General features: G+C 48.7%; 1 protein-coding gene across 4 annotated transcripts; it reads right to left on the reverse strand.

The window, feature by feature from the left end:
• Nucleotides 1–605: 605 nt before the first annotated feature.
• On the reverse strand, nt 606–26,617 carry DNPEP (aspartyl aminopeptidase). 4 transcript variants are annotated; one of them, XM_055109132.1, is made up of 15 exons: nt 26,416–26,617; nt 13,459–13,552; nt 13,281–13,369; nt 13,054–13,167; nt 12,675–12,800; nt 12,357–12,487; nt 12,022–12,097; nt 11,815–11,922; nt 10,757–10,834; nt 9,493–9,576; nt 8,342–8,502; nt 7,920–7,959; nt 7,710–7,811; nt 1,267–1,434; nt 606–754 (listed from the first exon to the last, which is right to left on the reverse strand). In XM_055109132.1, exons 1-15 carry the CDS (start codon nt 26,596–26,598, stop codon nt 704–706), a joined length of 1,605 nt encoding a protein of 534 aa, XP_054965107.1. In that variant the 5' UTR covers nt 26,599–26,617; the 3' UTR covers nt 606–703. The 4 variants fall into 4 exon arrangements, with proteins under 4 accessions (XP_054965107.1, XP_063451352.1, XP_003818705.1 ...); XM_063595282.1 differs by having other exon boundaries at nt 26,490–26,596; XM_003818657.5 differs by lacking the exon at nt 26,416–26,617 and adding an exon at nt 14,144–14,348.
• Between the last annotated feature and the right edge of the window lie 322 nt (nt 26,618–26,939).

Genomic DNA, 26,939 nt, shown 5'->3' on the forward strand with positions numbered 1-26,939 from the left:
CTCTGACCTCAAGTGATCCACCTGCCTTGGCCTCCCAAAATGCTGGGAATACAGGTGTGAGCCGCTGCACCCGGCCAGACTTTGAGTTTTCCAATTTTTTCAATGATAATCTTTTTTCCTGATAATATGTTCACAATCAAGTAATACCAGGGACTGCTGAGAAGTGGATGATGAAGGGTGATAAGGTATAGACTGTGCCCTTCTCTTTGCAGCTCCTGAGAGGGGATGGGAAGGGATTTTGGGAGAGTGAGAAACAGCTTTGTCTGCCCAGAGCAGCTCTGAAGGTGGCCCAGTGCAGAACAGGATCTCTGAAGGCAGAGTGGGACACCCATTCTGGGGATGGAAAGAGGGAAGACCGTTGAGGCCATTTCCCAGGTGGAGGACTAGGGGTGGGAGAAGTGACCTTCTGCTTGAGGATCCAGTCCACCCTTCACCCACTTCAGACATGGACTTGAGACAGAGAAGAGATTTAAAACCAGATTTAAAACCATCAGCTCCCAGGAGTGTGGCCTCCTCCACCTGCTCCCCAACTTTTCTGGTTCCAAAGGTTCAAGCCAGGCTCAACTCCCACTCCTCTAGTCTCCAAATAAGCGTAGCACAGAGAGTCTGAGTGACAATCCACTTTAATAATCCAGCTTCAGCTCAGCTGAGAACTTCCCCTCTCAGGTGCAAAGGGATGGCAGAGAAGTCTTTCCAAGAGGGCTCAATCCACTAAGAGATTATGGCTTAGAGAAGGGAACAGCTCAAAGAAGCCCTATAATGGGAGGCAACATGGAATTTGGAATTAGTGAGTGACCAGATGGAGATGTCCTGCCACCCACCTCCCACCAACATATGTTCCAGCAAGAGAAGCACCGAGGTTTCATCTGTTCTTGGCAGCCACCCCAGTCTTCTCAGCCCTGATCCCCTCTTCCCATCCCCTCATTTTCCATTTCTTTGGGTCAGGGCCCCTGAGCCTTGAGAAGAATAAGGACCCTTGTTTTATCTCTTTTTTCTCTTTTGTAGAGACATGGACTTGCCATGTTGCTCAGGCTGGTCTCAAACTCCTGGCCTCAAGCAATCCTCCCATCCCCCCAAGTGTTGTCATTACAGCATGAGCCACTGTGGTTGGCCAGGACCCTTGTTTTCCTACATGGCCCCAGCATGACAACCAGCTCCCATTACTCAGGCCAGTCACTTTGTGATGGCGATGTTGTCCCAGCAACCAATCCAGGCACTAGAGGGGAAGCAGCCCAGCTGCCAGAGAGGGTCTGGGGTGGGTGTTACCTTGAAGAGGGTGAGGGTCTGGAGGACTCCTGTGGTGCAGGCCATCTCCCGGATAGAGTGCATGGCCAGTTGGGGGCTGCCTAAATCCAGCACCCGCAGCCCCAGCCGAGAAGCCAAGATAGGTCCAATGGTGGTTCCACAGGGGGTGTCATTCCGGACCATGAGATCCTAGGGAGAGCAGGAGACCCATGAGCAACATGCAGTGTGTGCTTATCAGAGCCAAGGAGGACGCCATCTTAGAATTGCAGGGTGGGAAGGGGCCTGGGAGATGGTCCATTCGGAGCATAAAATCAAAGCCAATGCTAAATGGCAGACCCCGAAGGACAATATATTCTGAATTGGTCCCATTCTATCTGCATTGCCACCACCCTAGTTCCAATCCATTCTCCACACAGCAGGAAGGGGGATTTTTAAAAGTATCCATCCTTGTCACCCTCTTGCTTAATATCCACACTCACAGAAAAAAATCACTCAGTGGTACTAGTGTCTTTAAAAATATTGCTACTGACATTTTGAAATGATTTTCTTTATATTATGGTAAAATAATAAATAAGAAAATGAAAATATGCTAGATACCAAGGTTTTCAGTGTAAAACAGAATTACAAAATCAAATAGGTAGTAACTATTTAACTAAATAAGAATAATTTTATGAATAAGAATTACAGTATTAACTCATGATTTTTATTTAAAAATTTTTATTTTATTTTATTTTGAGATGGAGTCTCCCTGCGATGCCCAGGCTGGAGTGCAGTGGCGCGATCTCAGCTCGCTGCAACCTCTGCCTCCTGGGTTCAAGCGATTCTCCTGTCTCAGCCTCCAAGTAGCTGGGATTACAGGCACGCACCACCACGTTCAGCTAATTATTGTATTTTCAGTAGAGACGAGATTTCGCCATATTGGCCAGGCTGTTCTCGAACTCCTGACCTCAAGTGATCCACTACCTCTCAAAGTGCTGGGATTACAGGCCTGAGCTACCACACCTGGCTTCATGATTTTTAAAATATGTACTTTTTTCTTGCTATGTCCATGGAAATGGACCCAAAGCACCGTCCCCTCCCCCAAGAACAATGAACACTTGCAGTGCCAGACCATGGTCTCTAATACCACTGCTTGCCAAAAACTACCAAGTCTGGGGGGTGAAATGAACAAGACATGCCTGCAATTTTTGTTGTGCCAAAAAGCAAGGAGACTTCCAAGAGTCAAAGGGCACAGGAGTTATGCTGAAGGGGCTCCCACTGGTCAAAGCCATGACAATTCACAAATCAAATATAATAATTATAGAAGACACTGAATAAATGAAATTCCATGATTCTAAGATAGTCAGAAAGGGAAAAGCAGGCCAGGTATGCTGGCTCACGCCTGTAATCCCAGCACTTTGGGAGGCCAAGGCATGCAGATCACATGATTCCAGGAGTTCGAGACCAGCCTGGCCAACATGGTGAAACCCTGTACCTATTAAAAATACAAGAAACAGCCGGGCATGCTGGTGCATGCCTGTAATCCCAGCTACTCAGGTGGCTGAGGCATAAGACTCTCTTGCACCTGTGGGGAGGAGGTCGCAGTGAGCTGAGATTGCGACACTACACTCCAGCCTGGGCAACAGAGCGAGACTCTGTCTAAAAAAAAAAAGCAAAAGGAAAAATCTTTCTTTGTCACTATTTGAGATGACATTTCACCTTGAAAAGTGGATAACGGAAAGAATTAGCATTTATCCTGCTTTCCAATCAATAGGAATGATATTCCATGATAACCAAAGAACCCTAGTTGATTGGAGGGAAGAAGTTCCACTTCACAGAAGAATGGAAGACTGAAAGAATTCAGGGGAAGCGGGCATTTTTTGGCAAATTCTAATGAAATTACTGATTTAGACAAGGATTACTGTAAGTGTTAAAACCATTAGGTATCTGGTTAATAGGGAACTCATCACTTGTATGGGTCACTGTCAGGTCAATAGCGGAAAAGCACTATATAATGAAAGGATAAGAGGCCATTCCTGGTCCAGTGGTCAATCTTTGCAAGGCTAAGGGTGGCTCACCCAGATATCATGTGTGTGATGCCATATGAATACACCAGCCATGTCTTCTAGCCCAAAATGTTTAACTTGAGGCTGGGCACGGTGGCTCACATCTGTAATCCCAGCACTTTGGGAGGCTGAGGTGGGCGGACCACTTGAGGTCAGGAGTTCAAGACCAGTCTGGCCAATATGGTGAAACTCTGTCTCTACTAAAAATACAAAAATTAGCTGGGCATCGTGGTGCACACTTGTAATCCCAGCTACTTTGGAGGCTGAGACAGAAGGATCACTTGAACCAGGGAGGCGGAGGTTGCAATGAGCCGAGATCACGCCATTAGACTCCAGCCTGGGCGACAGAGTGAAACTCTCACTCTGTCAAAAAAAAAAAAAAAAAAAGTTTAACTTGAATCCATCAAGTCTTTAGAAATTCCATTTGATAGGAAATACGGGGCTTACAGACAAGCTAAATGACACCATGGGGCAGCAAGGAGACATATCCAGAAGTTTCTTGAATAAGCCAATGCTATTTAAAAAGGGGTGGGGGGAACTGTGCTACACTGGAAGACACTTAAGCAACATATCAGCCAAATATAACGCATTGTCCTGAGTTGGATACTAGGGTGGGCCAAATACCTGTAAAAAATATTTTGAGGATAACTGGGGAAAACGGAAAGTGATCTGTGCATTAGATGAGGTACAAGTTTACTGAAACAACAATTTCCTGAAATGGGGTTGGGAATGGTGGCTCATGCCTGTAATCCCAGCACTTTGGGTGGCCAAGGTGGGAGGACTGCTTGAAGCCAGGAGTTCAAGACCAGCCTGGGCAACATAGCAAGAACCCCATTTTTACTAAAAATAGAAAATTAGCCAGCATGGTGGCATGCATCTGTAGTCCCAGCTACTTGGGAGGCTGAGGCAGGAAGATCTTCTGAGCTCAGGAGTTTGAGGGTGCAGTGAGCTATGATCATGCCACTGCACTCCAGCCTGGGAGACAAAGCAAGACCCTGTTTCTAATTTAAAAAAAAATTTTTAAAAAAACAAACTCAAATAGAAAGGTGAAGATGACTGAGTGAAAAGAGGCAACAAAAATATATCCAATATAATATCATTTTAAAAAAGTGTATATGAAGTTTATGCATAGAAAAAAATCTGGAAGACTATACCAAATTTCTGCAGATTAGTGTTTTATTTTCTCATCTCTATCTGTATTTTCTAATTTTCTAAAATACATGTGTCCTACTTCTGCTGTAAATTATTAAAGAAAAATCTCCCAATGTCTTCTCACTGCCTTAGAATAAAATTGAAATGTCCTTCCATGGCCTAGGTATTCCTGTATCATCACTGAGCTGGGCCTCTCCCCTGACCCCCTCCTGCTCTCATCCTGGCTCTACCATCCTGCCTTTCTCTCCTCCTAAAAGACAAGCTCATGCCTGGCCCCCTTGGGGCCTTTCTACTTGTGCCCTCTGGCTGGGACCCTCCCATAGCTGCCTATTTCTCAGTGGTTAGGTCTCAGCTCAAATATCACGTCCTCAGAGAAGGCTTCCTGGGGGCAGAACAATTCAGCTTTCTGAAAGGAAGAGTGAACACTGTGCAGCAGAAAGAGCCCTGGGCTGGGAGTCAGGATACCACGGTTCTACGCCTGCTATGATTGTCACTGGACCACCCATGCCTGAGTCCCTGATATAGAGAGGTAGATAGATAAATATAGAAATAGACAGTCATGCACTACATAGTGACATTTCAGTCAAAGATAGACTACATATGACAGTGGTCCCGTAAGATTATAATGGAGCTGAAAAATTCCTGTCGCCTAGTGACATCACAGCTGTTGCGATGTTGTGGCACAATGCATGACTCACTTGTTTGTGGCGATGCCGGCATAAATAAATCTACTGACAGTCGTATAAAAGCATAACACGTGCAATTACGTACAGTATGCAATACCTAAGAATGATAATAAATGACTATGTTATGGTTTCTGTGTTTACTATATTATGCTTTTTATTGTTATTTATTTATTTTGAGATGGAGTTTCACTCTTGTCGCCCAGGCTGGAGTGCAATGGCACCATCTTGGCTCCCTGCAACCTCTGCCTCTTGGGTTCAAGCGATTCTCCTGTCTCAGCCTCCTGAGTAGCTGGGATTACAGGCGCACACCACCATGCCCAGATAATTTTTGTATTTTCAGTAGAGACGGTTTCACCATGTTGGCCAGCTGGTTTTGAACTCCTGACCTCAAGTGATCCACCTGCCTCGGCCTCCCAAAGTGCTGGGATTACAGGCATGAGCCACGATGCCCAGCCTACTGTTATTTTAGAATGTACTCCTACTTATTAGAAAAAAAAAAAAAGTTAACTGTAAAACAGCCTCAGGCAGGTCCTTTAGGAGCACATTGTTATCATGGTAGATAGCAGCTCCCTGCATGTCACTCTCCCTGAAGACCTTCCAGTGAGACAAGATGTGGAGGTGGAAGACAGGGACATTGATAATCCTGACCCTGTATAGGCCTAGGCTAATGTGTATGTTTGTGTCTTGGTTTTTAACCAAAAAGTTTAAAAATTTTAAAAATAACGAAAAATTTTAAAAATAGAAAAAAGCTTACAGAATAAGGATACAAAAAAAATACTTTTGAATAGCTGTACTATGTGTTTGTGTTTTAAGCCAACTGTTATTACAAAGGAGTCAAAAATTTTAAAAATGGAAGGTTATAAAGTAAAAAAGTTGGCCGGGTGCAGTGGCTCACACCTGTAATCCCAACACTTTGGGAAGCCGAGGCGGGCGGATCACAAGGTCAGGAGTTCGAGACCAGCCTGACCAACATGGTGAAACCCCCGTCTCTACTAAAAATACAAAAATTAGCCAGGCATGGTGGTGCGTGCCTGTAATCCCAGCTACTCAGGAGGCTGAGGCAGAATCGCTTGAACCTGGGAGGCAGAGGTTGCAGTGAGCCGAGATCGTGCCACTGCACTCCAGCCTGGGTGACAGAGTGAGACTCCATCTCAAAAATAAATAAATAAATAAATAAATAAAGTTAAAAAGTTACAGTAAACTAATTTATTGTTGAAGAAATACAAATTTCAAAGTAAATGTAGTGTAGCCTAAGTGTCCAGCATTGATAAAGTCTGCAATAGTGTACAGTAATGTCCTAGGCCTTCACATTAACTCACCACTCACCCAGGGCAACTTCGAGTGCCGTAAGCTCCATTCCTAAGTGCCCTATACAGGTGGACCATTTTAAATCTTTTATACCATATGCTTCCTGTAACTTTACTTTTCTTTTTCTTTCTTTTCTTTTTTTTTTTTTTTTTTTTGGTTTTGTTTTTTTGGGGACAGGGTCTCACTCTGTCGCCCAGGCTGGAGTGCAATGGCACGATCTCGGCTCACTGCAACGTCCACCTCCCGGGCTCAAGAGATCCTTCCCAAGTAGGGAAGGCCTCCCAAGTAGCTGGGACTACAGGCATGCACCACCCCGCCTGGCTAATTTTTGTATTTTTTGGTAGGATGGGGTTTCACCATGTTGGCCAGGCTGGTTTTGAACTCCTGACCTCAAGTGATCTGCCTGTCTTGGCCTCCCAAAATGCTGGGATTACAGGTGTGAGCCAACACGCCTGGCCTTCTGTACCTTTTCTATGTTTAGATACACTGACCATTTTGTTACAATTACCTACAGTTTTCAGCACAGTAAGAAGCCGTACAGGTTTGTAGCCTAGGAGCAATGGGCTACACCACACAACCTAGGTGTGCAGCAGGCTGTCCATCTAGGTTTGTGTATGTATACTCCATGATGCTCACACAATGACAAAATTGCCTAATGATGCCATTTCCCAGAATGTATCCCTGTTGTTAAGCAATGCATGACAGTATATATGTGTGTATATGTGTATACACAATACTGTCATGTGTTATATACATACATGTATACAACAGATATATGTACACACACACACACACACACATTGAGGAGAAAGGACTAGATGTCTAATTTCTCAGGCAAGAGAGAAAATGAGTAGTTGGAGTTCCATACTCCCCAGCCCTGAACTTTCCCTGTGGAAGCCCCCAGGGTGTGTAGGAGACACAGGGGAAGTGGGGGTGCTGCAGGGAAAGACAGGCCTACCATGTACCACGAGCACACTGTACCTTCAGTCTTCATAGAAATCCAGCAAAGTAGGCATCACTATCACCCCTATTCTACAGATGTGGAAACTGAGACTCAGAAAGGTTAGGAGACTAGTCCAAGGTCACACAGCTAGCACTGCAGCAGAGCCAGCATGGAATCCAGCTGTATCCAAAATCCCTGCTTTTCTCACTCTACTGGGACCCCCCTCCACTCAAGGCCATCTACCAGGTTCCCTGTTCATGGGGGGCCCATCTGTTTGTGCCCCCACCAAGCTCCCTCCATCACACCTTCCCAGGCAGGGCCCACCCTCACCTGCAGGGGGACCTTGACTTTGTTGGCCACCTCTCGGATCAGGGCCTCTGACACCGCGTTTGAAGCATAGCGTTGCTTGCTGTTCACCTTGATCACGGGGCCCTGGGGAGAGTCAAGGTGAGGCAGAGGTAATGACAGGCCCAAAGGGAATGAGTCGGCACCCGGAACAGCCAGACCTCCAAGTCCCTAGGGAGAAATGGCACGTCTCACCTTGTGGAATAAAGGCCGGTGGTTCTCCTCATGCTTGTCCCTGTAAGAGACAGATAAGGGCCAGACATAGCAAACAGGAGCAGGCCTGTCGACACTCACCACCCTCCCATGGCAGACATCACTAATAGATCACCACTCTTTCCCGCCCAGCCCAGTGGGACTTCAGAGTCATTCCACACACAGGGTTCAGCAATAGATGGAAACAAGTTTGTAGACAAAGGTGTATTCCACACACCTGGGTTAGGCATTGCATGACTTTGACCAAGTTGGTCTCGCAGTAGTGAAAAGGAAGTGCCCGTGAACCTCCCAGCAGAATGAAGAAGGGAGAAAGGAAGAGGCTGGGGCCAAGGCAGAGCCTCAAGGCAGGTTATGCTTGGGTCTCCAGCTATGTGAAGACTGTGTGACTGGCACTAGAGACTCACAGGTAGTTGGGATGCACAGCATGGGCCATGTCTGCGCTGATCATGAAGGACTTGGGTATGGCTTCCTCGAAGGCTGTCGGGTGCTGGCACGAGGCTGAGATCCGCCGCAGCACCAGCTCTGTCAGCAGTGACTGTGCTCCCTGTGCACTCTCAGACCCCACCTGGCGACAGTAGAGTCCTGACTCTGGGAATCTGGGCTTAGGGGCCTGATCTTGGAAGCCAGTGAGAGGGGCCCATTGCCCAACTGGCCCAAAACCCCACTGAGTCACTGGGTGTTCTTAGCAACACCCCTAACCTGGGGTCGTCACTGAACACCAGACAGTGGGCTGAGACCAAACTAACTCACATTCTTAACAGTACTGGTGGGTTTCCTGCACTGCTCCCCTTCCTCCTCTCGTGACCCTCACATCTGGGGCTCAGCACAGGTGCCCCACCACACTGGTCAATTTTCTTTTATGTGTATGACAGAGACTAACTGTCCATGATATCTTTTAGAACACCCAAGTTGTAGCTAAGCACTTAACTACCCAGCTAGAGATGACATTTCCAGGCTCCCCTGCAGCTAAGTTCTGTGGAATGTAAGCAGTGATGAATGTCACTTCTGGATCATGCCCTTTAAAGCCAGGGGGTATCTACTGCCCCTTTGCCCTCTCTTCCCTTCCTACTAACTCAGTGTAGACATGATGGACAGAGCTGGAACGGCCACCCTGAATCCTGAAATGGAAGTCATGTGTTCAGGATGGCAGGGACCCCTCCTAAACTGCTAACTCTGACCTGGGTTGTTACATGAGAGAGCACTATCTGTTCAAGCTCTGTTATGCAGCTGAGACTGCAGCCTCACACACGCAGGCATCACGAGGACCTACTCTGTGCTGAGCCCTGGGGCTACGAGGATGGACTGGGTAGAGTCCCTGTCCTAAAGGAAGAAGCCCACCATGTGGCACAAAGAGAGATACAGGAGAGACGGTCACCCTCGAATAAGCAGATCTATGTTGAGTCAGAGGAGACACCAAGTGCTAAGGAGGCACAGGCAGCATCTCCCCTGTCTTTGGGGCCCCCAGAAGAGCCCTGGCTCATGGTGGATGCCTGGCACAACAAGTTGGCTGTGGAAGACTCCGCAGAGGTGACCCTCCCCAGAACCCTCCACGTACCTCTTCGTTGTCATAGAGTGTGATCATGCGCACGTGAGGCTCCGTGGCCAGGGAGCCAGGGCCTGTACAGGAATCTATCAAGGCCTGGTTCAGGGAAGGAAATGAGAGCATCATCTCCAACCTGCTTCTGCTGGAACTCAGCCCACCAGCACCTTGGGTGTGCATGCTCCCCCATCCACCAGCACCTTGGGTGTGCACATTCCCCTGTCTGCCTTCCATGGCCATGACTTTTATCAATTAGGGCACTGCCTGGCAGAGGGTGTGGTGGGGACCTTTTTTTTCTTGTTTTTTTTTTTTTTTTTTTTTTTTTGCCAAATAAATAGCTACATAGGTAGAAACCTTTAAGGTGTGGTGAGGACCTTTTTTTTTTTCTTTTTTCTTTCTTTTTTTTTTTTTTTTTGGCCAAATCAATAGCTAGGTAGAAACCTTTTCAACTGGGACAGGAGACACCATCCTTTGGGTGTTGTTCTCTACCTTCCCATGCAAAAGGCAGTAGGAAGATGTGGAGGACAGAGAGGAAGAGCTGAGAGTCCTGGAAAGCCAAAAGACTACACACATCACATAAACTGATTGGCCTCAGGGAAAAGACTGAGGTTCAAAGAGGTGACAGACTCCATCAAGGTGACATGACTGGCTAGTTGCCTGCAGAAGTAGATGCAGGTCCCAGGTCCAGCTCTGGTCTCAATTACAGCCCAAAGCCTATCTCCAGCCACAGGATTACAGGGAAGAAAAGGCAGAAAAAGGCAGAGGGAGATCAAGGGCAAGAGGAGAGAAAGAAAGGGAACTGACTAGGGTGGAGAGAAGGTGGGGAATATCAAGGTGACTAGGAAGAGAGGCTACCTGACTGAGATCCCAAGAAACGGGGAGAAGGCTGGGGGCTTAAGCCTGGGGAGTGGCATAGGAAGCAGAAGGAGGTGGATGATACTGCCTTGTGGATGATAAAGCCTTTCCCTGAGGCAGAGGTTGTTAACTTCAGGAAAAGCAGCAGGAGGAAGGCTAGGACAAGAGACCATGGTGCCCGAAACAACTTCTCCGCCTTCTTCTTGCCTCAACCCCCTGATAGTGCAAGGGCAGAGACCAAAGGTGGCGATGCTGAGGCTGCAGCATTTAGGGCCCCTTCCTGGTCCATCCAGCACCAGCAGACTGAGCGGGTAGACAATGGCCCTCTCTCACAACCTGCTGGGGCTTTAGGCAGCTCCCCCGACCCCAAACATACCACCTCTGCTGGTGGTTATGTGCTGCCTGGGGCGCCCCGGCTCCTCACCTGCAGGGCACAGAAGCAGCTGTGCAGATTGTCCAGCCGAGGAGCAAAGATGAACTCATCATAGGCACCACCCAAGACCTAGAGAGGTAAGACAGTCAGCCCGACCTTCAACCCTCCACCCCCACTCACCTTTCTTTTGCTCCCAAGGGTCTCCTTGGTTTCTTGCGCAACCTCTCCCTGACCCCTGGCTTAGGGCACTATTTTGTTTTTTCTTTTTTTTGAGATGAAGGTTCGCTCTTGTTGCCCAGTCTGAAGTGCAATGGCTCGATCTCGGCTCACTGCAACTTCCGCCTCCCGGGTTCAAAGGATTCTCGTGCCTCAGTCTCCTGAGTAGCTGGGATTACAGGCATGCACCACCAGGCCCAGCTAATTTTTGTATTTTTATTAGAGACAGGGTTTCACCATGGTGGTCAGGCCAGTCTCGAACTCCTGACCTCATGTGATTCCCCCCGCCTCAGCCTCCCAAAGTGCTGGGATTCCTTGCTAGGCAGGACCAAGCAGAGATTGGAGAAGGGGGCTGGGTTGGTGCTGAGGAACAAAAGGGTGGAGGCCAATAGCTCTTGACCTCTTCCTGTGGGTCAAGAAAAGGAAGGGCTGAATTGTCATCAAAAAGGCCAAAGAAGTAAACAGAGGAAACCAGCCAAAAAACAGAAACTTAGTACGTGTTCAAGCAGGACACAGCATCCAAAGATTTAGCAATCTCTGACCATCAGCAACCGGGAGACAGAGAACAGATGGCCACATCCAGGCCTCTTTCCCTAAGCAGTTCAGTGTCAGTGTGGGTCAAAGCAGACAGGGCCCACCTGTAGAAGAAACTCTTGGGGAATCTGTAAAAAGGGCCAATTCCCAGATAGTCCTAGTGGGCAGGTCTGGGGTAGGGAACTTGTCTTTTTGAGAACCACCGCCCTAGAAGCAGTAGGGGATGTGTCTACTGGGAAGAATGGGGATGAGAGTTACTGAGGGCTTGGTGGAGGTGATGGGTGCTTCAGCAGGACGGGCTAGGGGTGGCCAGGATCCTGGAGGCCCTTCACCCACAGGTTCCTACAGCCAGTCCTCACCGCAGGCTGGGTGTCTGCAAGGCAGAGCTCCATCTCCACTATGTCCTTGGGGCTCAGCCCCAGATGGGCACAGAGCAGGGACATGAGTACCGAATGGTGCCGCTCATCCTGAAGAGCAGAAAGACGCTGGGAAGAGTCCATTCCTCCTCTCCTCCCCACTTCTCAGGGGACTCTGCCGCCCTCCCCATGATCAGGGGACTCTCTTACCACAGCATTGAGAGGCCCTGGCTCAGGAGTCCCCTTCTCCAGCTCCTCCTGGATGGCTGTGGCAAGAATGGGGACTCTGTGGGGAGATGTGGGTTGTGGGGGGATTGCGAGGAGGGCACAGCTGAGTGTGGCATCCATAAGTTCAGGTGCCTCCTGATGGGCAACTGCCTCTGCCCTTCAATTCCCAGCCCACTCCCCAAATCGCAAGGCTGTGAGGACCCTTAGAAATTAACTGGGTCCCAAGAGTAAAATGTGACTGTGGCTACCATTAGGTAATAATCACCTGGTACCATTCTCCATCCCTCCCAGCCACCGCAGCCCTGCCCCAGTCTCACAGATGCATCTCTGTGTTGGGCCCAAAGTTCTCGTTGATATTTCGCTGCAGATGGATGGCCAGGTGTGGGATGCGAAGAATGGGCCGCTCCACGTGCACCAGCTGCTGCTCCAGCCGACCTGAGGTAGGGCACTGCGGCCAGCCAGGCCAGGTCAGCCCAGGGTGCCTCCTACCCCAGTGGTCAGTCTTCACTTCACTCAGACTAAGCAGGGTGGTCCTCTGACCAGACTGCCCCCACCCCTCTTCCCCACGGGTACCCTGAGGAGTGTGGCAGTCAGTCTTCTGAGGAGGCTCCGCCATCCCCAACCTCGGTTCCCACCTTGACAATGACGCGTCCAGCCAGAGTCAGGTCACGGTCAAACCAGGTGCTCCAGATCCCACCACCATAGGTCTCCACACCGACTTGCTGGAAGCCCACCTGGCTGCGGCGAGACCGACGTTTCACCTGAGTGTAAAGATGGAGAAGTCAGAGAAGGCTTCATGACGAGATGTGGAGATGAGACTTTGGCTACTCATAAGTAACAGACAGCGAATATTAGTGTCACATGAAAGGCTCAAGGTGTGAAGGAAGGGGCCAACAAGTTTACCTTCTCCCTTACTCCAGGGGATAGAGGCCCCAGTTTGTACCTCCTAGTTCTCTTTTGCCCTGTACTCCCTCTGACATCTCCTCCCACCCCAACACCGTCCGAGTTCCTTACCCGGAGGCAGGGGCTGTCCGTGTGGGCCCCGATGAGGCTGAAGCCATTGCCAGGAACGTACTGGCCCCCTACAGCAAAAGCTATGATGGTGGAGGAGTTCCTGGTCATGAAGTACTGAGGAGAAGGGGAGGAAAGACAGGGGTGTGAGTTGCATTACTCAGCTGGCACACAGGGCTTGGAGACCAGCCTAGGGACCTGCCTTTCCACCCCCATCCCACCCCCAGTACCTTGCTCTCGGGCTTAATATTCCATTTCTCAGTCTCCTTGAGTTCACTGAAGCCAGCCTGGAGAAGGCGTTTGCGGCATTCAGCCACAGCTGTGGGAAAAGCACCCTCTCACAGCGATGGAAGCTGGTGAGGGGCGCATCAGCCTCCACCCTCCTCCCTTGCCCTGGCCACCGCTTACCGTGGAAAGGAGAGGGACTCCGGTTCACGAACTTGAGGAGTTCCTTAGCCGCAGTCTGCACCGCCTCTTGGCGGGCCTTACCGTTCATGGCCACCTAGGGGAGGGGGCGCTCAGACTTTTACAAGGTCTGGGACCCCTGACCTTTCACCCAGGTTCCGAGGATTCTCCCATCCCCACCCCCAGAAGTGACCACTCTAAGGCACAGACCTCTGCTTCCGCCCGTCCCCACCGAGAGACCCAAACCCAGGGCTGAAACTCCGTTGAAAGCTTCAGCCCGCCGGCCCAGGATCATGAGCCAGGCCCGCCCCTTAATCCGAACTTTAGCCCGACTCCCTAAGTCCCACCCCCATGTCCCTGCCCAGCTAGGAAATCCTGTTCTGCTCCCAAACTCCGGGATCCCAAGCGGGCCCCATACTCTGAGGCGGCCTGCATCACGTGCGCGTACCCAGCCCGGAGCCAAAGCCCTGTACCCCAAGGAGCACCCTGACTCCTCTCCACCCACCCAGTCTCTCGCAGGACTCCCTCTTCCAGTCCCGGGAAAGTCGTCAGGTCACCCTCCGCGGGGCTTTCGGTTTCGCTTTGGGTCAGGCGGCCCCACTGCAGCACCGCGCTAAGCTTGGGCCCCGGAGGGCGCCGGACCCGGTCTGGGATCGAAATTCAAGTGGGGCCGTCGGGAGCCACTTACCTGCATGGCCCCGCGCGTGGGGCTGTGTCCGCTCATCTGGCCTCCGGACTCGGCCCGCCCCCACCGCGCCGCCTGCCCCGGCCCTCACTAGCTTTGCAGGTCCCCCGCGTGCCCCTTCAGGCCGCGCCGCACTCATAGGCCTTCATCAGGCTTCCCCGGCCGCGCCGCCCCGCCCCATGTTGGGCCTCCCCGCCCACCTCTCCCCGCCCCTCGGCATCCGCCCCGCCCACCTCGGTCAGCCCCGCCCCTCGGCGGGCTTACCCTGTCCGCTCCGCCCCTCGCTGGGCCCCACCACCCGCCTTGCCCCCACCCTTGCCCCGCCCCTAGCTTGGCCGCGCCGCCCGCCCCGCCCCGCCCCTCGCCAGGAAGCACCGCCCGCCCTGCCCCTCGCCGGGCTGCACCGCCCGCCCCGCCCCTCGTCAAGCTTCCTCGTCCGCCCCCCATCTCGCCAGGCTGCACCGCCCTCCCCGCTTTGTCCCGCCCCTCACCAGGTTTCCCCCATCCGCTCCGGCCCTCGCTGTACCCCACTACTCGCCCTGCCCCCGCCCTTGCTCCGCCCCGCCCTTCGTCAGGCCTCCTTGCGCTCTCCGCCCCTTGTCAGGCCGTGCCGCCCACCCCGCCCCGCTCCTCGCCAGGCTGCTCCACCCGCCCCGCCGCTCGTCACGCTTCCTCGTCCGCCCCGCCCCTCGCTAGGCTGCACCGGCCGCCCCGCTTCCGCCCCATCCCTCTCCAGGCCGCGCCTCCGCCTCCGGCCCGCCCTCGTCTCCGCCCCTGCGGGGGCTGCTCGTTAGGCCCCGCCCTGCACCCCCGTCACCCACGCCGCGCGACCCGCAGCTGCCGCCAGGGCCCTCTGCTGCCGCGGAGGTGCTAGGACAGCGGCGGACGGCCCGCCTCCCCGTGCCCCGGGCCTCGAGGCCAATAAAAAGCTCGCCCCTCCAGCTCACCGGGTCCGACGGGTACGGTACAAAGTGCTGTCTCTCGCCACAGCCACCTTTGTGACAATAAAAGCAATAAGGCTAATGTCCATGGGGCGCTCACGGTGAGCTTTAGCTTTATGATAAAGATTGGCCTGTTACCTCGTTTAATCTTCACAACTGCCCCATTAACTATGTACTCTTACTGTCCCCAGTTTATGCATGAACAAAGAAAGGTGAGATACGGAGACTAGTGATCCGTCGAGGTAATAAACGGCACAGGTGGGGTTTGAACTCCATCAATTTGATTGCAGAGGCCTGGAACAACCCTACAGCCTTCTCTCAGATCTTTTCTGGACCTTTTTCTTTTTCTTTTTTTTTTTTTGAGACGGAGTCTCGCTCTGTCGCCCAGGCTGGAGTGCAGTGGCGCGATCTCGGCTCACTGCAAGCTCCGCCTCCCGGGTTCACGCCATTCTCCTGCCTCAGCCTCTGGACCTTTTTCTATGCGCTTTGGTAAGTGTTATGTTACACGGGAGGTCCACAAGGGACACAGAAGTTGACTTGCCCAAGATCACATAGCTGTTTGGGTGGATCTGGGATTTGACTCTGATATCTGTGCCCTTTCCATTTGTTAAAAACAACAGAAAAACAAATTCCACATTATTGGCAGTTCCAGTATTCCCATGTCAGGAGTAGTGAGTAGCACGTTTAAACCCCATGCACCTTCCTAGCTGCAGGAACTGATCAGGACTCTTGGTGGCCTCTAGATCCAAAACAGGGCCCAGCTACCAGGGGTTCAAACAAAATTCCAGAGATCACAGGTTTATGGAGCAACCTGCTGTTTATATACCTGGGGTGGGGAGTGACAGGGTGGGATGGGGAGAGGCTGGAAAGGTCCTGCAGCCCTCACTTCAAACTAGTAGATATGGCAGGGGAGTTTTCAAGAATTCACCCACTAGGTGCTGGCTTAAATTCATGGCATTCCCTAACCGTTTGTTGAAATACCATTATGGGCCTGGCGCAGTGGCTCACGCCTGTAATCCCAGCACTTTGGGAGGCCGAGGCAGGTAGATCACTTGAGGTCAGGAGTTCGTGACCAGTCTGGCCAACATGGTGAAACCCCGTCTCTACTAAAAATACAAAAATTAGCCGGGCGTAGTGGCACGTGCCTGTAATCCCAGCAGCTACTTGGGAGGCTGAGGCAAGAGAATCGCTTGAACCCAGGAGGCGGAGGTTGCAGTGAGCTGAGATCGTGCCACTGCACTCCAGCCTGGGCAACAGAGTGAGACTCCGTCTCTAAATAAATAAATAAATAAATAAATAAATAAATAAATAAAATTATGTATAAAGCTCAATGCTGAGCAGGACATGGAGAGAGCATTCTTGTCCTCTACCTCCTGGGGAGGGGACACATTCAAGGAGGACAGTGAAAGGGCCGAAACAAGGCTACAATGTATAAGGGAAGGAGACAACCTGAATAAGGAACCACCTTTAATGTTCTTTCTGATCACAGAAAAGAGTACATGCTTGAGTAAGAGATTCAAACATCACCAAAATGCATAACTTAGAAAGTGAGCCGGGAGTGGTGGCTCACACCTGTAATCCCAGCATTTTGGGAGGGAAATACAGAAGTGTTCCTATTCAAATCAGAAGTGAGACATTGATGAGCTATTACTGCTGCTAGACAATGTGGAGCTGTAGTCAGAGCCAGTACCACAAAACAAAATTAACAATTGTATACGTGCAAAAGTAAAATTGGTCATTATTTATAGATTATATGATTATCTAGAATCCCCAAGAAAATAAACGATCAAGCTATTATTAGAACTGGTAGGAAGGGTAGCCTAATTTAAAAAACACTGACTTTCTTGTACAATAATCACCTAGAAAATATAAAAGTAAAAAGGTTCTTATTGACCATTTTTGGTTTGGGTAAAAAAGAAAAAAAAGTAAAAAGGCTATATTTACAAGAGCAAGAAATATTGTTAAATTTCTAGTCATGAACATATGAGACACCTAATCTCACTTTAAACAGGAAAATGCAAGTTAAAAATGAGAGAACGGTTGGGCGTGGTGGCTCATGCTTGTAATCCCAGCACTTTGGGAGGCAAAGGCGGGTGGATCACGAGGTCAGGAGTTTGAGACTAGCCTGGCTAAAAATACAAAAAATTAGCTGGACGTGGGCACTTGTAATCCCAGCTACTCAGGAGACTGAGGCAGGAGGATTGCTTGAACCCGGGAGGCGGAGGTTGCAGTGAGCCGAGATCATGCCATTGCACTCCAGCCCAGGCAACAAGTGCGAGACTCCATCTCAAAAAAAAAATTAATAAATAATAAAAATAAGATACCTTTTCTTTTTATTGAGCAGATTAACAAAAATGGAAAAGATGGGTAATATCAAGTGTTGGAGAAGGCTTGGGGTAATGCAAGCATTTTCTGGAGGCTAAAGCAACTCCATCTGGGAAGCTAATCTGCCATGTTGACTTTTCAACAACCTGTTCCAGGAATGACTCTAAGTTTTCTACTTTACCTACTATTACCATAAATCCTGCGCTTAGGCAGATTCACATAGCATTCATGACTTTGCCTGAGGGGTCAACTTCAATTGTTTGACACATTCTTTCCCTATGGTATGTAAGCCCTGGGTTTGCAGGGTAATCCACCATTTCATCTCTGAAACTATGGCCTCTATTCATAAGTCCCTATGAAATGTTTCTTTCTGAGAGACTGGATATGTCAGCCTCTTTCTTCAGCTTTTCAGCTTCCCTGAACTTTGGGGGTATGTTTGCACAGACCTTTATACCCAAATTTCTGTGGTGTAAATGTTCCCTGTGGCCGATTTCAAGCTGTCGAGATGATGTCACTGAACGGAGTTGGGAAGAGCTGTGCGGAAGCATGCCATTATGTAGATTTCCACCATGCAGACGCAATAGATAGAAATAACATCAACAGCATAGATTTAAGAAGGCAGTAAAATGTTTGGAAAAGTGATGGATTTTTGGTTTTCATTATCTGTAATATAATTTATATAATTGTAAGTGTATATAATTTAATTTTTTTAAATGATTGCTGTGTTTAACAACAAGCTCACCAAATTCCTGGAAATTTGACAATCAGTTCTCATGAGCTTGTCCAAGTTGGCCCCAGCACACTATTCCACCCGTACTGTACATCTTTGCTACTAAATGTGTGATCTGTTGACCAGCAACGTCAATAACATCTGGGAGCTTTTTAGAAATGCAGAACCTCAGGGCTTACCCTAGAGTTATAGAATCAGCATCTGCATGTTAACAAGATTTCTAGATGATTTGAATGCTTGAGACACAGTATTTTAAAGTGCTGTGTAGCAGTTCATAAAAAAAAAAAAAAAGGAGGTCAGTCTTTAGGAACTGTTACAGAAAAGAATTCCAAATATACTGTTGAGTGAAAAAAAAAAAAAGCAATTTCTAGAATGTAAGGTGAGGGCCTTTAGATAAAACTCACACAATGAGCTAAATTTATATTTCTAGATGTTATATAAATACATATGTAAATGGATAGAAACAGGTTTGGAAGGATAATGGTCACCTCTGGGTAAGGGAATGGTGATGGATTTGGAGTTCAGGTGGCAAAGTCAAGGGATGACTAGGGATCAAGAAAGAAAAAGTTTCTGAGAATCGTTCTTGCCCTTGGCCTTCTGAGAAAATCTTCCCTGGAAGATCTCAGCTGATGTTTACAATGCTACCATTATTCATTCATCTTTTTGGTTTAACACATATTAAAGTGCAAATACTTTTGCGTGAACATAGAAGTCAGTTACATACACTTCAGTGTGAGTTTATAAGATACATATGTCTTTTTTTTTTTTTTATTGAGACGGAGTCTCGCTCCGTTGCCCAAGCTAGAGGGCAGTGGCAACCATCTCAGCTCACTGCAATCTCCGCCTCCTGGGTTCAAGTGATTCTCCTGCCTCAGCCTCCCATGTAGCTGGGATTATAGGTGCCCACTACCACACCCAGTTAATTTTTTTTTTTTGAGACGGGGTCTCACTCTGTTGTCCAGGCTGGAGTGCAGTGGCGCTATTTTGGCTTACTGCAACCTTCATTTCCTGGGTTCCAGAGATTCTCCTGCCTCAGCCTCCTGAGTAGCTGGGATTACAAGCACGCATCACCATGCCTGGCTAATTTTTTGTATTTTTAGTAGAGACAGGGTTTCACCATGTTGGCCAGGCTGGTCTTGAACTCCTGACCTCAGGTGATCCACCCACCTTGGCCTCCCAAAGTGCTGGGATTACACGTGTGAACCACCGCGTCCAGCCTAGAACTACAAACTGTTGATCCTACCTTTCCCTATTCTTCACTCCTGTCTTCATGTCTCTCCTACCTAGGATGAGCCATACATTCCACTGTTGTGCTCACTCCCTCGCACACACCTTCAAGTGCCTGCTCTAGATTTGCGGACTTGCCTGGCAAAACCCCAACCCTGACTGCAACCAGCTCCTCCCCTGCTCCAACCTGTGTGGCTGGAGAAACATCCAAGCCGCGCTGCCTGGTCTCACTTTAAACCAGTGGTGTCCGGTCTTTTGGCTTCCCTGGGCCACATTGGAAGAAGTAGAATAGTCTTGGGCCACAAATAAAATACACGAACACTAACAATAACTGATGAGCTAAAAACATTTCAAAAAAATCTCATAATGTTTTAAGAAAGTTTACAAATATGCGTTGGGCTGCATTCAAAGCTGTCCTGGGCTGCATGTGGTCCATAGGTGGTGGGTTGGACAAGCTTACTTTTTTTTTTAGTTTTTTTGAGACAGAGTCTCGCTCTCTTGCCCAGGCTGGAGTGCAGTGGCATGATCTTAGTTCACCACAACCTCTGCCTCCTGGGTTCAAGCGATTCTTCTGCCTCAGCCTCTCAAGTAGCTGTGATTACAAGCATGAGCCACCATGCCTGGCTAATTTCTGTATTTTTAGTAGAGACAGGGTTTCACCATGTTGGCCAGGCTGGTCTCGAACTCCTGACCTCAGGTGATCCATCTGCCTTGGCCTCCCAAAGTGCTGGGATTACAGGTGTGAGCCACCGCACCCAGCTGGACAAGCTTGCTTTAAACTCAACCACTAACCTAAGTGTGTTCTTTGTACTGCCCAGAGGTCCTATTGCATCTCCTGGGCCATTTGCTTCTTTGCTTTCCTGGAGGAGAGTTTCATCCAGTGTCTTCCTCCATCCCCACTCTCAGCCGAGGACCATGGTTCCCATTTTACTGTGAAAATAGAAGCCTTCAAAAGAGAATTTCCGCAAGTTTTAAGCTGCCACACCTAGGCTCCTACCAGGATCTGAGCTCCATATTCTGCTGTCCTAATTTCTGTGGGTGAACCATCTGTGCTCCTATCCAAGGCCACCCTCTCCACTTGTGCACAAGATTCCACCCCTCTTGCTTACGTAAGGGCACCATATCAACTTTTTTTCCCTTTCTCCTGCGTTATCAATCTCCACAGTTCTGGCGGGTCAAGTTGATTAGCATATACATGTGCTATAATTTCTCCCAAGGAAAAATAATCCTCCCTTAACCCCCAGTCTCCCTCCAGCACTGGCCTCATTTTCCTTCTCCTCTTTATGTAAATCTCTTTTAAAAAGAACTATCTAGTCTTATGTTTTCCCGATTCCTCTCCTCCCATTCTCTTGTAAATCCTCTAGAATGAGGTTTTACCGCTGTCATTCCACCGCAACTTTTCTTGTCAAGGTCAAAAACAACCTCCACAATGCTGAACCCAATGGTCGATTTTCAGTCCTCATTGTCATTGACCCATGGGTCCTATTTGACATAGCCGCTTGCTCTCCTGGGAACACTCTCTTCACTTGGCCTCCCAGACACTTACTACCCTCACCACCACTCCTTTGGGTCTCTTCTGGCTCCTCCTCATCTCCCATCTTTAATGTTGTTATTATTTTATTATATTCATGTTTTTAAAATAGAGATGAGGTCTCACTATGTTGGCCAGGCTGGCCTCCAACTTTGACCTCAAGCGATACTCTTACCTGGGGCTCCCAAACTGCTGGGATTACAGGCATGAGCCACGGTGCCTGGCCTCATCTCCCATCTTTAAATGGAAGGCCTCAGGGCTCAGTGCTTAGAAATCAATCTACCCTCACTCCCTTGCTAATGTCCAATCTCATGACTTTAAATAGTATCCATACCCTGACAATTGTCAAATTTACGTATCCCTAGCCCAGATATCTCTTCTGAACTATATATATTCTCATATATCCAATTGTTTTTGCACAGTCTCCATATGTGTGCCTAATAGGAATCTCCAGTGTAATATGTCTTAATCTGAACTCCTTGTTCCCCAAACCTATTCCATCCACATTCTTCCCATCTCAGTGTTGTGCTGAACCCCTGTCCACTCCAATAAGGAAGGCCCCAGGTTCAAGAGGCCAAAGAAGAGACCCAGAGCCAGCAAACAAGACAAGGTTTTTTTTTTTTTTTGAGAGGGAGTCTCACTCTGTTGCCCAGGCTGGCGTGCAGTGGTGCGATCTCGGTTCACTGCAACCTCCACCTCCTGTGTTCAAGTGATTCTCCTGCCTCAGCCTCCTGAGGATTACAGACATGCACCACCATGCCCAGCTAATTTTGTATTTTTAGTAGAGACAGGGTTTCACTATGTTGGCCAGGCTGGTCTCGAACTCCTGACCTCAAGCAATCTGCCCTCCTCACCCTCCCGAAGTGCTGGGATCACAGGCGTGAGCCACTGGGCCCGGCCGACGTGGGGTCTATTGAGGAGAACTTACATACAAGATGGTCCAGTGGTGGCGAGCTGGACAGTAGAACCACTGTCACCTGCAGAAAGCATGCATTTTCACTCAACACCTGCTCCCTAACAACCTCTACCTGGCAACCTTCATTTAACCCAAAACAAAGCGCCTCGATCCCCTGTATGGCCCTTGTTCCACAGGATGGGAAGGGGGCTCAGAGGTTCCTCATAGATGAGGATCTCTAGGTTGCCCACTCCAGGATTTCTTAGCTCAGAACTCCAAACACACATCAAGTATATCTGCCATTCAGGGTCATTCTCAGGGTGTGCTTCAGTTATTGCTGTCAGGTGCATCTGCCATACATTCAGTAAATGGCAACTTTGTCCTTCCAGTTTCAGGTCATAACTCTTGGCGTTAGCCTTGGTGCATCTCTTTCTCTTGCACCCCATGTCAGATCCATCAGCAAACCCTGCCTCCCAAGCTCCTTCACAAAGCCTTCCCTAGCATCTCCAGAGGGAAGTGCTTAGGGAGGCCAATCCTCCTCTCCTAGCGCCAGTGTCATCTCCTGTCTTAGGATCCACAGGAAGAAGTCTCTGTCAACTGGAAGTAACCTGCTGGCCTGTGACATGTAATCAATTTTACTTTGCTGCTGCAATCCTCAGTGCCTGGCAGGTAGTGGATATACAATAAACACTTACTGAATTAAAGAAATTTTGAAAAATAATTGTTCTTTGTGAAAAAGGGCCCTCATGGGATAATACTCAGCGATAAAAAGGAACGAGTGGTTGCTAAATGCAACACTGTGGATGAATCTCAGGTGCCTTACGCTGAGTGAAAAAAATGACAAAATTATAGAGATGGAGAACAGATTTAGTGGTTGCTCAGGGCTAGGGAGGATTTGGGGAGGGATGTGTGACTATGAAGGAGTAGCTCAGGAATATCTTGATGGTGATGGATAGTTCTATGTCTTGATTATAATGGTGGTTATGACTCTAACCATGATAAAGTTAGGATTGCCAAATGAAATACAGAATGCCCAGTTTAATTTGAATTTAAGATAAACAAGGGCCGGGCGTGGTGGCTTACGCCTCTAATCCCAGCACTTTGGGAGGCCAAGGCAGGTGGATCACTTGAGGTCAGGAGTTCGAGACCAGCCTTACCAACATGGTGAAGCCCCATCTCTACTAAAAATACAAAAATTAGCCGGGCATGGTAGCGGGCACCTGTAATCCCAGCTACTCGGGAGGCTGAGGCAGGAGAATCGCATGAACTTGGGAGGTGGAGGTTGAAGTGAGCTGAGATCGTACCACTACACTCTAGCCTGGGCAACAGAGCAAGACTCCATCTCAAAAAAAAAGAAAAAAAAAGATAAGGAATAATCTTTTCAGTATAAGTATGTCCCAAATATTGCATGGGATATGCTTATACTAAAAACAAAATTTAACTGAGTTTCCTGTATTTTCATTTGCTAAATCTGGCAAACCTAGAAAAAAATGGCATCAAACCCTACGCACACACATTTTACCTATGTCACTTTCCTGAGTGTAATACTGTGCTGTGCTTATCTAAGATGTAACCATCTGGGGAAACTGAGTGGAGGGCACACAGACCTCCATGTACAATTTCTGCAACCTCTTGGGAAGGTTTTCAGAATGGCCAAATAAAAAGGTTTTCAGAATGGCCCTCAAAGGAAAACCAACTGCTCCTGTTAGTGATGAAAACAAAGAGGTATAGGAAAGTGCTGGTTACTAACCTTGCAAGTTTTATGGAACACTGTAAAACTGGCACTTCACAAAGGTCTTAAGATGTATCCCCCTTGAATGTCAATGCTCTTGTATAGTTAGTGACAGTATAACAAAGTGGTTATGAGCGTGGGCTCAGGATCCACACACCGGGCTCACATCCTGGCTCCTGCATTTATTAGCTGTGGGTCATATTTGCCGTGTTGTGCCAGAGCCAGCCCCCCTCCCCTCCCCTCCCACCCCCGTCTCTTTCCTGTTCCACATTCAGAGACATCAGACAGGAAGCTTGAGACAGGCCTGCAAGTATTTACACCACTGAGATTGGCAAACACTACAAATCAGGGCATTTTTTTTTCTTCCAGAGAGCTAATTGGTTTTTTGTTTTGTTTTGTTTTATTTTTTGAGACAGAGTTTTGCTCTGTTGCCCAGGCTGGAGTACAGTGGCGTGATCTTGGCTCACTGCAACTTCTGCCTCCTGGATTCAAGTGATTCTCGTGCTTCAGCCTTCCAAGTAGCCTCCATATGATCAAGAATATGGGTGGAATAGGTTTGGGGAACAAGGAGTTCAGATTAAGACATTACACTGGAGATTCCTATTAGGCCCACACGGACACTGTGCAAAAACAATTGGATATGTGAGATTATATATAGTTCAGAAGAGATATCTGGGCTGGGGATATGTAAATTTGACAATTATCGGGGTACAGATGCTATTTAAAGTCATGAGATTGGAGATTAGCAAGGGTTACAGGCATGTGCCACCATGCCTGGCTAATTTTTGTATTTTTAGTAGAGACAAGGTTTTGCCATGTTGGCCAGGCTGGTCTTAAACTCCTGACCTCAAGTGATTCACCCGCCTTGGCCTCCCAAAGTGCTGGGATTACAGGCATGAGCCACTGTGCCTGGATGCTTTTCTTTTTTTTTAATTTTTAATTTTAGATGGAGTTTCACTATGTTGCCCGCACTGGCGGCAAACACCTGGGCTCAAGCAGTCCTCCCATCTTGGCCTCCCAAAGTGTTAGGATTACAGTTGTGAGCCATCACACCTGGCCCAGAGAGCTAGCTGTTAAACATCTACCATCACACCACAGACTTAGAGCCTTAGCTTCCTCATCTGTAAACCGGTGGAAGATAGTCATAACCTCATAATGTTATGAGGAGTAAATGGGATAATGCACGTAGGGTGCTCATCACTGAGTTCTTCAAATAGTTAAGTGGGCAGTACTTGTGAGCTAGTATTATCTCTCATTTTGAACCATGAGCAACTTAAGGGCAGGTCTCTGCGCTAATCATCTTGATATCTTTAGTGCCTGGCCTGACATGTAGTAGGTTCTCAATGAATGTTTACTAAATTAGTGAATAAATGGCAAATAATAGTAACTTGGGGCCGGGCGCGTTGGCTCACGCCTGTAATCCCAGCACTCTGGGAGGCCAAGGCGGGTGGATCACCTGAGGTCAGGGGTTCGAGGCCAGTCTGGCCAACATGGTGAAACCCTGTCTCTACTAAAAATACAAAAATGAGCTGGGTGTGGTGGTACATGCCTGTAATCCTAGCTACTTGGGAGGATGAGGCAGGAGAATCGCTTGAACCCAGGAGATGGAGGTTGCAGTGAGCCGAGATTGTACCACTGCACTCCAGCCTGGGCGACAGAGCAAGACTCCATCTCAAAAAAAAAAAAAAAGTAACTAGGGTAATTTGTCTCTAGAAAACCTGGACTTTTTCAGAAGACTTTTAGGACACACTTCTTAATCTTTAAACATGAGGGTTTTCAGGCCCTGTGGCAGGATGCCAGGGGAGTCTGGGGTGCACTCCTACCACCCAAGGGTAATGTCTGCCCTTGCAGGCCCGGCTCTGAGCCCCCAAGGAATGCAGCTTCTGATGCACCCCCTCCAGGTGGCAGGCACAGGCCCTCGCCTTCCTCTGGGAGCCAAGATGGGGCATTTCTGGCTCTCAACCTGACTAGAGGTCATTTAATCCTCGCTGGATTTGTCTTGTTTATTTTAGTGAACAGGGCTGTTTACTTTCAGTTCGTATTTCTAGGGAAGCTTACTCATTTTGCTTCCCGTTTATTTACTCTTTGCAAGCACTTGAGTTTGAGTAAATATGTCTATAAAGTTCCAGGGACTGGGTGATTCTGTGTCTGCTATTTTAATGGCCTTTAAACAGTGTCTGCTCAGGTAGGCATTTTATAGATGGGTTGAAAAGATAGGCAATTCTGTTCTCAGTGGCCTCTGACTCCTTTCCAAGCTGACAGCTGGCCACCAGCAGCTTATGAATCATGGCTTTTCATCAGTAATAAAAATATCAAAGGCCAACACCTATCTCAAACAGAAACCGACCCACCCTGGTCCACCAGGCATGGGGCTTGGAAACTGGCAGGTGTTTAAACTCTAAGGCAGTGTTTAGGGTGCGAATCCCCCGGAGTGCTATTTAAAATGCAGATTCATGAGCCCCATACCTGAAACTCCTGATTTGGAAGATTTGGGCTGAGGCCCAGGGATCTCCACTTTTAACAGGTGCTGCAAGTAATTTTGCCATCTTTAGATCACCCTGAGAAACACTAATCTAAATTATCAAAAAACACTTGTGCTGATGGGTGGGCTGCCCTTGAACTCAGTTGTTGGGCAACGTGGAGAGAATAGGGCACCAGACAGGGTTGTTTGGAAAGATTAAATCCTCCAAAGTTAGCCAAGATGATGATGAGTATTATTCTGTTAAGCCACTTGCTCGAGGTCTGGTTTGTTAGCAGACTGAGAGCAGGGGACCCTATCTCATTCATCTCTTTATCCCCATAATGCCTAAGCCAGTGCGTGGCTCATGGAAGGCCGGTGCCTAGGAACATGTGTCTGCACTGGCTGGCCACAGAACTAGACAGGCCCCGGTTACCTTGTGGTAGCCGTTGAGCCAGCTGTTGGGGACGAACATGATGGAGAGGCTCCGAGCCATGGTGACCTGCTCACCTCCTCCCAAGGCTGGAGACTGGGTCTGAGTGGACAGGCCTGAACCGTGTGCCTTTTTTGCCGGATCCTTCCCCTGCCTTGGGCCCCAACTTGCAGGGCTCTCCGACATCCCTAGAGCCCATTATGACATCACCAGTGCAATTTGAAGCAGTAACATCCTCAGGCACCCCAAGCCACAGGCTGACGTATGGTGGCCAACGTCTAAATGTTGACACCTGACCTGGGGGAGGGGTGTCTTGTATTCTGGGAGGCTAAGAATAGAGACTTTCTTCTTTCCCTGAAGAACTCCTCCCTCATTCTCTATTTTGGCCCCTTTGTTTGCTTCCTGCCAGCCAATGCTCTAATTATTTCACTTATCCGTGTTTACTTTTTTATTATCTGTCTCTCCCATCAGAATGTGAGCTCCAGGAGGACACGGCCCTCCCTGTTTCCTTGTTCCCTGCTGTGTCC

The sequence above is a fragment of the Pan paniscus genome, chromosome 13, assembly GCF_029289425.2.
Source record: "Pan paniscus chromosome 13, NHGRI_mPanPan1-v2.0_pri, whole genome shotgun sequence".
NCBI lineage: Eukaryota > Metazoa > Chordata > Mammalia > Primates > Hominidae > Pan > Pan paniscus.